Source organism: Aulonocara sp. 'chitande type north' Nkhata Bay, linkage group LG23 (genome assembly GCF_057382095.1).
Source record: "Aulonocara sp. 'chitande type north' Nkhata Bay isolate Kocher_YH1m ecotype deep benthic linkage group LG23, A_spYH_male_GT1.1, whole genome shotgun sequence".
NCBI classification, from domain to species: Eukaryota; Metazoa; Chordata; class Actinopteri; order Cichliformes; family Cichlidae; genus Aulonocara; species Aulonocara sp. 'chitande type north' Nkhata Bay.
In genome coordinates, this window is record NC_141365.1 from 16,641,088 (window position 1) to 16,652,114 (window position 11,027).

Sequence of the window (11,027 nt, forward strand, 5' to 3'; positions counted from 1 at the left end):
ATGTACACTTGATTAACATCCATACTACTGTACTATCTTGATTTTGACCACACTTCAAAGTGCACTGTCAAAGATCAGGACATGGAAAATGTATTTTTATGTTACAAGGTGGATTCCCGTAATTGCATAGAAAATAAAAAATTCCAATTAATTCAGTTGCATTTATATATCACCACAGCATAAGTCCAGTGTCCTCAATGCAGTCTATGACTCCTTTTCTGCTTTGGAACCACAAACATGACTGCACTCAGAGAGAGATCTACTCTAATGGGATGCAATGAGGCCTTTATTTTCTCTTATATATGCTCGCCCACAACTTTATTAGTTTATTTGTTTATTTGTTTATATAGAAGGAACCCCATTAGCTTCCACAACACTGGTTGCTAGTCTTCCTGGGGCCCAAACCATCAAATACCATCGAATAAAATGTTACACAATGAATTGGATGCAAAATATCCACGTAATTTAGCTCTTACATCCACAATAAGGTTTTACAATTCTGAAAATATAAGCATGTAAATATTAAAAAATATAAAAAACACTCAAACAAAATACACAATTTCCATTACAAGTGACATTGCCCTCTTACAATATTTACAAATAAATTAAAAACTGCCTAAATAGGCTTTTAGGTGATTTTTAAAATTATGAATAGAAGCCAATTCTCTAATTGCATAAGGCAACTTATTCCACTGAAAATATGCTCTAAATATAACAGAGTTTTTCAAAAAGTTACTTTTAACTCAAGGAGTTACTTAATAACACATCATCAACTGCTCATTAATGAAAAGCGAGCATCAGAATAGGAAAGAAAAGTCATCTAAGTGACTTGAACAAGGCATATTTGTGGGTGCCACATAGGCTGGTCTGAGTATTTCAGAAACTGCCGAGCTACTGGGATTATCTAGGGTTTACAGATAATGGTCAGGGGGGAAAAAATCCAGTGAGTGGCAGTTCTCTGGTAAAAATGCTTTGCTGATGCCAGAGGTCAGAAGAGAATGGCCAGACTGCTTTGAGCTGACAGGAAGGCAACAATAACTGAAATGACGACTTGTTACAACCAAAGTATTCAGAAGAGCATCTCTAAACCTTGAGCAGATGAGCTACAGCAGCAGAAGACCACACCAGGTGCTGCTCCTGTCAGCTAAGAACAGGATACTGAGGCTACAGTCAGCATGGGCTTACCAATACTGAAGAACAGATGACTGGGAAAATGTTGTCTGGTCTGTAGAAGTGGACTCGTGTACTGGTGTCCAGTTGATACTACCGCGATGAAATCGATACGTTGTTTCTACCCTCTGAGTTCAGTATGTAGCTCGGTGAATTATGTTAAATCAATTATTTTCTTTGGAAACAAAAAATATAGCTCAATGGCACCATGAAAACTGTCTGAACCTTTTGTGTTGATGGTCACATCTATTTTGTTTATAGTCTATAATACAGTTAAACAACATAAACTGACAAAAAGTGCTTTAAAGACAGACACATTTACATTCCACGTCTTCAAAAAACCCAGTTTCCAAATACATGAAAAGCTGAAAAGTGTGTCTTATTGTGTTAAGACACACCCTCTATTTACTTGATTTCTGATTGATACCAAATCAATCAGTGCAGTATCTCGCAGTGCTATTGATCTGATTAGCATTGATTTCAGCTGCGACATAGATTGGGGGCAAACATCATGAAACAAAGGATCCATCATGACTTGTATCAATGGCTCGGTTAGGTTACAGTGCTGTAAAGATAAAGGTAAAGATTCCTTTATTTTTGCAACAGCCATGTTGTGGGTGTTATTGTATATTGTGCCATGTTATGCTGGTGTTTGTGTGAAAATTGTACTGAATATTAAGAGGTAGGGGGTGGTGAGTGAGGCTCACTAAGTCCAATCACTGGCCTTATTGTTCAATGTTCTGATGGCCCAGGAAAAAAAAGGTGACTTTAAACACCTGTACCTCCTACCAGAGGGCATGAGGTTGAATAGGAGCTGCCCAGGATGGGACAGCATTGCCCTCCTGAGACACCGAGTGCTGGCTATGTCTGGAAGCATGAAAAATGTGAAAAGTATTGGTCCTGGCACAGAACCTAGTGCCACTCTATATCTTACTATTTTGTCTGTGTGAGGTTCCCTGTCTACATCAATAAATCACGAACTAACAGTTAGCAGTTTTGGTGCATCTGTGAACTGAAAACTGACACTACATTTCAACAGTGTTTTTCCTGTCTGGGAACATTACTGAGACACTCCACTTTCACTTTATTTGCAACAGGTTGAAAAAGAGGTCGCATTTGTGTCTGTGGATTTTTCTGAGGAAAAAGGTTAAAGTAGATAAATGAAACTTTAAGCAGCAGAGCTTTTCCACAGCAGACATTACAACTTGCAAGTTAACTAGGCTTGAAATTGACTCTATTCATTGTCCATGACAGGGTGTGACAGTGGCTATGCACAAAGAGTCTGAAACTGAAGGACCTAAGTGGAATGCAGCTGCAAACTTGACATACACCTCAACTTTGGTGACGTGTTTCATGAAACATGCATTTGTCGAGACTTACTATCGCTTTCTGCCTACAACAGGCTGAGATAGGAGCAAAAAGACCAGCTGATTCTGAGGGGATGAGGTTGGAAATGTGATGTAATCTAAATGATTTTACACGGGAATATTAAAACACCAAAACAAAACAAACAAAACAAAACAAAACACACACCAAAACCCCAAGCAGATAATCGGGTAAATAGCTTCCCCAGCTCTCTAGGAGGCAGTGTTGTGAATCCAAGGTTCCAAAGCGGCACGGCTCATCCTGTGACGCGGTACTTACTGAGCGTGCGCACGATGATCTTCCTTTTTCCAGTGCAGCGGAGTCAAGCCCCAGTCTTTGGCTCCGGGCTCCTTCATAAGGAGACAAAAAGACTGCAAAATGGTTTGTAATCTGTCCACATATGTGCCTATATGTATACATTAGGCGTACATCTTGTGCTGTGTGGTGTCAGATGTTTGAAAACACATTGCTGCTGTTCAGATGAAGGTAGATTCAGTCTTGCCAATGCCTACCCTGGTCTGCTTAAACGTGGCCTACCTGCTGCCTTTACAAAGTTACCGCTTCCTGTTGTCTGTAAAATGTTTGAAACTTTTACATTGATGTGTGACCAGTAGGTCCTTAAGATCACGTCCTCTTAATTAATATTTTTAAAACTACGTTTGGTCCTGTAGCTTAGCGACTGCCCTACTTTGCAGTTAAGCTAACTCCTCCCGTTGATTTTCATTGGGTCGGCTAGCTGATGTTAACCGACTGTAGTTCTTCTGACAGTGACAGTCCAGCTCATAGCAGCATTATAAACCAATCTCCAAGTGTCTCACTGAGGAGTTAAGGTCTGTATTAGTTTTTGAACTTGCTGTTAAGTTGATACTTCTTTTTTCAGGGTTTTGTTAAAGTGGTGAAGAACAAGGCCTACTTTAAGAGGTACCAGGTCAAATTCAGGAGGAGGAGAGGTAACCCATACCCGTGATGCTCCCAGTCGTTTTATGTTTGTCTTATTATGGCTGTCGTTCTGTTAGTAACTCATGATTTCTGTGTCTGACAGAGGGCAAGACTGACTTCTTTGCTCGCAAGCGCCTGGTCGTTCAGGACAAGAATAAGTACAACACACCCAAGTACCGGATGATTGTCCGCTTCTCCAACAGGGACATCATCTGCCAGGTAAGCATTTGTTGCACCTGCACCATTATAACTGCAGGAGGTCAAAATATCTGACAGCCCCTACAACATTTGGCTGAGAAAGGGTCAGAGTATATGCTGTTGGTGTTCCTCTGTACCTCACTCTGAGGTCCACTTTTTACTCAAATCAGCTGACAGATCCACCAAACCACTTGTTAATCATTTATAATGCTGATGTCAGGGGTAGAGAAGTGATGTGTATATTTTTAAAAACATGTTAATGGTAGTAGGTGTTTGTGACGTTGACTTTAATAATTTGTAGGCTGTCAAAGTTGATGTGTTAACGCGGATTAATCCATCATCACATGTCTCTGTCAACGCATTTCAGGCAGTTTGTCCAAAGATTGTCCATTCTGTCTTCCAGATGGGTTAAATACATTAAAAATGTTAATCATGTTAAGGTTGACAGCCCTAATAATTTGATAACTAAAGTGTTCGTCAGTCATTTTTACAGAATGGCACATCAGTTTCGTTTCTTCATTGCATTAATGTTTAGAATTGCTTAATTTGTCAGAAACAGCTGGGTTGCTGTTAAGAACCTTAACATCCTGCCATCTATCGTACCATTTTTGCCTTCGTAATGCAGGAAGATTTGATTGGGAAAATGGTTCTACTGTTTCAGCCATGTTTGCTGGGTAGTAGCTGGCTTGTAGATCATTTTAACAGCTCATATCCTTCATGCCCATCTTAATTCAAGGGTAAAAAGCTGTGCACATGCGTACTTCTCAGGTACAGCACAGTAGTTTTTGATGAACAGAGCCTTGCAGACTTAAGCTAATTCAAGTTGGTGCTGGTATAACTATGACAGCAGTAAGTCGGGCTTGCTCATGCAGATCAAAATTAAGCGTCAAAAGAAAAGAAAAAAGCACGCACCCCGAAATTCACTTACCGTATTTCCCGGACTACAAAGCGCACCTAAATATTAGCTGCACAAGCTAAAATCAGGGGAAAATCCTGTTTTGTACATACATTAGCCGCACCTGACCAAAAGCCGCAGGTGTTTCAATGTTGACTTATCATATGTAAGAGAATATGCACAAAGGGAATTGTCAGGAAAGAGATGGCTGTTTGGAGACATCACTTTTATTAATATTTTGAAAAACAAGTTATGGGTACATATTTGCACATGTAGTACATAACAGTAGCCTACAGCACACCAGAAAAATAGATTCGGACTACCTTTTAGGCTCAGGTGCAGTGACACAGCTTTAACAAGAAGAAAAGTCAGTCATTCACCACCATCTTTCTCTTCTTCCTGCGCACTAAAACCACCAAAGTCCTCTTCTCCAGTGTCGGATACAAATAGGCTCAGGATGGCTTCGTCATCCACTCTTCTTCTCTCCTTCGTTGTCACTTTCAAAACCAAAGAAATCCTCATTGTCAGTGTCAGAGTCGAACACCCTCAGAAGGGCCGTGGCGGTGTCCTCCTCTCCATCATGCAGCAGTCCAGCCCTTCAAAATCCGTTGGTGATCGTGGATGTTTTCACACTTTTCCACGCTGTCAGAATCCACCGGTGGAGTTGGGCATAACTTGCTTTTTGGGCATAACTTGCAAGTTTATCGCCGCTCATCATCCACGACTCCCGCTGAACGCGTAGCGCTACTTTGAAGTTTGTTTTTCGCGCTACTTTGTACGGCACTACGTTGCCTGGCGGACGGACATGTGACTAACATACCACTCTTGAACCCCGATCCTTCCGCCAGGCAACGTAGTGTCGTACAACAGCGGAACACACAAAACAAATCGTCTTACGATATGACAAAAATCACAGACAATCCATAGAAAAGCCGCACCTGACTAAAAGCTGCAGGGTTCAAAGCTTGTGCAAAAAGTAGCGGCTTATAGCCCGACATTTACGGTACTTTCATCTCTAGAGATCAGGTTTATTTTATTACCAAGTCAGTTTCCCTTTTGTTAGCTGCAATATTCTAATAACCAAATCTCGCTAAATCTATAAAAAGTTTAAAATTAGTTGCTATTAAATCACTGTGATGTGCAGCAGCATCATGCTGAGCTGCTTTATAGTCCAGAGTATAAATACACCTTCAAGATTTTTCTCCTCCTGTGAATTCATTTCCTTGCGCTTGTGTTGCAGATCGCCTATGCCAAGATTGAGGGTGATATGATCGTGTGTGCTGCCTACTCACACGAGCTGCCAAAGTATGGAGTCACTGTGGGCTTGACAAACTACGCCGCAGCCTACTGCACTGGTCTGCTGCTGGCCCGCAGAGTATGTATTAAACCTGTTCCAAGAGACTTAAATTGACCTGAAATTTTAGCGATGAAATTCATAGTCCTTTGAGAATGTTTAAGCAGATGTCAGCCTCTTAACGATTTGCTGAAATCGGGGCAAATTTGTATAGATAAAGTCTTGGAAACCAGAATAAAGGTTTTTGATTGCTGATCCAGAAATATCCAGCTGTTAAATCTCTTAAATGACATTTTCTGTGCGCAGCTCCTGAACAAGTTTGGCCTGGATAAGGTGTACGAAGGCCAGGTTGAGGTGACAGGTGACGAGTTCAACGTGGAGAGCATTGATGGTCAGCCAGGCGCTTTCTCCTGCTACCTGGATGCTGGGCTTGCTAGAACCACCACAGGCAACAAGGTGTTCGGTGCCCTGAAGGGGGCTGTGGATGGAGGCCTGTCCATTCCACACAGGTAACTTCTACAGACACAAAAAAACAAAACAAAACATACCCAGGTGTGAGGTGTGCTGCCTGGCAAATCACATTTTGGTGCTGGGCAGCAAAAATGCTTTTCTAGCTCCCGTTGCAAAAAACGCTCCAGCAATTTAGTTCTTAAAATATTTATACTTTTGAGAAATTGCTTAAGGGACGGTCTTACATCCTGTAATATTTTGTGTGGATGTCATAAGGAGTAAATCATTAGGTCTAGTTAAAGTCTAAAAGCCCTGTAAATGCCATAGATGCATGCAGAAAATAAAACGTTCAAACATCTTGGTGCTACAGACCTTCATGGAATGCATTTGGCCAAGTCTCAGCAATTAGAAGTTGGTTTACATGTAAGGGTTAGTTTCGGTCTTGGTATTGCGTGTGCTGACTGAGGAAATTTGACAGAAAATATTTATCATTACCGTTATTAGTGTTGCCTGCACCTCGCCCGCTGAGAAAAAGACCTTTTATGTTGAGCTTGTTGTCTTTGAGTTTTCCACCAATTTTTTGATAAAGCGTCTTTGAGTTGAAGGCTGTTACTACCGTGTCATAAAGTGATTACTGAAGTACCTCAGTTGGTTTGGGTGGCGGTAGAAAAGCAGTTGTTTGTGAATTGAATCCTATCGTGTGACAGTGCTGTGAATTATTTCAAGACTCTGCAGTAGCAGCTCGGTAAAAGTGGTTGGTTTCAATCACAGTACCTCAGTCAGAACCACAGGTGTTTTGAGTGGGAGAATGTGTCACTTACCTCTCTTCAGCAGAGAATAAGTAGGGCTATTAGGTGTGGGAATGATTACATGTTAATAGTCTGTCGTCAGAGAGAACATTGCTTTGCAAATGTGTGCATCTCGTAACACACCCACTACCTGGCCCCTTTTCTTTCAAATTACCCATCAGCTTGTCAGTGTTGCGAATTTTGAATGAGACTGCCAGTGCATCGTGTCGGATGAGTCTTTGTAGAAGATGGACTTATAAAAAGAACAACAAAGCGGTCGTCCGAATGCTGTCAGAAACGTCCAAACTTGTGTTGCTTAAACAAAAAACGAAGAAAAGAAACAGGTCTTTGGATTGCCGCTTTAAGTGCTGCGGTGAACACGTGGGACGGTTATCTTTTCCTCAGCATGAAAAGTAAAAGATAAAACGATCAGATTCCCGCTAGCCTGTTTATTATTCTGTTGGCACAGTTAAGGAGCCGCCGTTTTACGGAGTTAATCGCTGCACAGTTATTGAGTCGGACCGAGCAGGAAAGCAATAATAAAATAAGCATCAGGATTTGTATTTATTTTTTCATATACAAGCTACAAACATTAAACTGCTGAATGTTATCCTGCTGTTACTCGTCTTACAAACGCAGACACGTGGAAGTAATTGATGGATCTGAAGATCAAGTGTAAAACGAGGCAGCTGATATCCTCCGCTTTCGGTTGGCTGTATTACTCACTACCATCAGTGTATCTGAACTCGCAAGCTACACAAACAGTATGCCTGATTGCAGGTGGATAATGCTTGATCCTGCAGCGGTTCTGTGTGGAATTGTATTGATTTTTGTAATTGAAACAGAGTTTAGCAATATGTGAAGCCTGTGAGACAAGAGAGCAGCAATTAGTGGCATGTCTTTAAGTCTCCAGCCATACAGGGTGGATCAAAAAGAATAATCTCATATCAGAGTCCTTTAATTTCGCTGCTATTCATCGGTGACGATCGATGTTGGGGGGGAAAAAAGGCATTCGTGAGTTTCTGGTGATTGCTAGTAGCCTAACAGTAGCAGTGTGTCCAGACTTGCAAAAGTAACAGTAAAGGTTGACTGTGGATGGCACGGCATATTTTACTTGTGAACATTGTAGGTTTTGTATGTAAAATTGTCCATTAGTTAAAAAAAATAAATATAGATAGCGATTTGAGATCATTGATTCTTTTTATACATTTATGACATTTAGAATACTTTACACTGCATTGCACAAATATGAGTAAATGTGTTGGGTTCAAAAATAACTTCAGGCTGTATTTTGATCTCGATGCCTTTTTCTTTTAAAAGCATGTTGTTAAGTAGATTTATTTCACTAGTTCATCTTACCCGCTATCATTTGCTTGACAGAAAGTATATTTAGTTTGTTCTGGGGAGGCCACTATTTTAAAAAGCGCATTTTTTAAAAAAAATTAGAAATAAAATGGTTTATGTAACTAATTCTTAAAATAATTTCTCTTACTTCTTAGTCTGCACTTGATATCTTGTAATGCACCTATGCTCCCTGAAGATGGCAGTAATGCACCTAGAGGCAGTTTGTTTGACCTCATTTACTGAAAGTGTTAGCTGCGTGTGGCAGGGAGAGAATAGATGCTCCTCTGCAAACAGTAGAAACATAAAAAGCCAAAGAGACTGAAACTGCATTCTCAGTGAGAACAGAAAACTAGAATGTCCAAATCTTTAAAAACAATGCCCGATCACTGGAAAGTGGAGTAGGGTAGGCACACTAGCCCGGATAGATTTGAAAATGGCATTTTTGTCTGAAAACACTCCGTGTCCACACTAGCGTTTTCAGTCGTTTTCAGAGTTGTGCGTCCACATTGAAACGGCCGAAAGCACTTATGCTCCAGTACTGCGCACGCTTGAAACGAAAGAAGTTTTTTGACCTGCCTCATTTATTATTTCCTTTCTGGCTCTTTAGACCGTCGCGGCAGAATGTTGAGAAAAGCACAGAGTTTTTTTAAAATGGACTAACAATGAAGTGGAGTTGTTGCTGCGAGTAACGCAAAAGTACAAAGTTGCAAAAGCAAGTGAGAGTTAAAGAATTTGAAGATCTGGAACATGTACAGACTGATATTAATCTTTAATAGGGCTGTCAAAATTGAGAGCAAACAAAACATTAAACTGCTATCTTAGTTTAATTTGTCACATGACTGCTTCATATGACTAACATGCGTCATCGTTTTAGAAAGTCTGCGTTTTTGCTGTCCCCACTGCGAAATGTGTGCTTTTTCGAGAGCGTTTTCAAAACGCTACGTCTTCCATCAGCCAAAATGCCGTCTCAGTGTGGACAGGAGGCCAAAAGGGAGAGAAAACGATGCGGTTTCAAACGAAAACGCATTAGTGTGGACGTAGCCTTGGTCTTGGCTAAGTGAACTTATTGGAAACCGAAGTGAAAATCTGACAACTTGCTTAACTGAGCCATTTTTGTATTCGAAGACTAATTTAAATAGACACAGATAAGACCAAGTGTGTGGAATCTGCACTGCATATCAACAGTGCTTTCTCTCTCTTTTTTTTTTTTTTTTTTTTTTTGTCTGCAGCACCAAGCGCTTCCCTGGGTATGATACAGAGAGCAAAGAGTTCAACGCTGAGGTCCACCGCAAGCACATCATGGGCATCAACGTGTCTGAGTACATGAGCTATCTGATGGAGGAGGATGAGGACGCTTACAAGAAACAGTTCTCTCGCTTCATCAAGAATGGAGTCACCCCTGATTCAGCAAGTTTACTTTCTGCATTATAAAATTACCTTTGAGTTTTGTGTGGATTCATAGATTTAGTCAAATTTCAGGTGGCAGGGGGCTCTAGTTTTCTTTAGTGTTGGAGTATATTGGTTTTTTTTTGTTTGTTTTATTGAACCTTGTGCACTGTAAGTGTAGTTAATCTAGGTTAAGCTTGGGCTTTACTAAGCAATGTTCTAGTTAAGTAATTAACTAGAACATTCTAATCCCAGTGACAGGGTATTGATGATTTTCAAAATGTGTGATAATGGTTTGAGGTTCAGTTCTAAAGTGACCTCATGTCACTTCCTGAGGCTAAGCTGTTGACTTACAAATCTTACATCAATCACAGCAAATTTGTGCCTTTGTACGTCTCAGCATAGAACATTTGCACAACACATTTGCCAGCTTAGTTTTGTGTGTTGAGCAATTTTAGCGGAGCTACTTCAGCTGGTAAAATGAGAGCAGGATTTCGGTGTGGGGAATGAGCGATGCGGTGCACGAATGAAGCATTTCATCATTGATGTAGTTGCCACTATTTGAACATATTGGTTCTTAGAATAGTTTAGGGCTGAAAAATCAGCCAAATGATAATAATCGAATCTATTCTTGTGTGTGTGTACATCGTGAAATCCAAAATCTGTATTTTTTTAGGACATAAGATTGAGTCGTTATCCATTTTTCAGATTGAGGAAATGTACAAAAAGGCTCATGCTGCCATTCGCGAGAACCCAGTCCATGAAAAGAAGCCTCCCAAAGAAGTCAAGAAGAAGAGGTGAGAAGTGATACCTGGGCTTTGCTTTACTCTTTCTCAGAACTGAAATTTGAAATTGGGAGGGAAATGTCAGTTTGAGATCTAGGCTAATTCATAGGGAATACCATGACTCCAGTGCCTTTTTGAACTAGTTTTGCCACAGCGGCTCTGACGCAATTAATTTAAACTAAATTCTAATTGTGTCTATGTGTGTTTCTGCGAAGGTGGAACCGTGCCAAGCTCTCTCTGGCCCAGAGGAAAGACCGCGTCGCCCAGAAGAAGGCCAGCTTCCTCCGGGCTCAGGAACAGGAGGCTGAAGATTAAGGCGTTGGTCTGCTCCGTTCCGAATGAGGAAATTTGTTCTAATAAAGCTATTGAAAAGGAATTGGTCCTCTTGTGAGTTTTTTTTTTTTTTTTTTTTT

At 40.6% G+C, this 11,027-nt stretch overlaps 1 protein-coding gene across 1 annotated transcript; it reads left to right on the forward strand.

The window, feature by feature from the left end:
• The first annotated feature begins 2,772 nt into the window (after positions 1 to 2,772).
• On the forward strand, positions 2,773 to 10,990 carry rpl5b (ribosomal protein L5b). The gene is made up of 8 exons (XM_086281887.1): positions 2,773 to 2,916; positions 3,416 to 3,485; positions 3,578 to 3,693; positions 5,808 to 5,942; positions 6,168 to 6,370; positions 9,673 to 9,850; positions 10,538 to 10,626; positions 10,830 to 10,990. Exons 1-8 carry the CDS (start codon positions 2,914 to 2,916, stop codon positions 10,927 to 10,929), a joined length of 894 nt encoding a protein of 297 aa, XP_086138013.1. The 5' UTR covers positions 2,773 to 2,913; the 3' UTR covers positions 10,930 to 10,990.
• Positions 10,991 to 11,027: the final 37 nt, after the last annotated feature.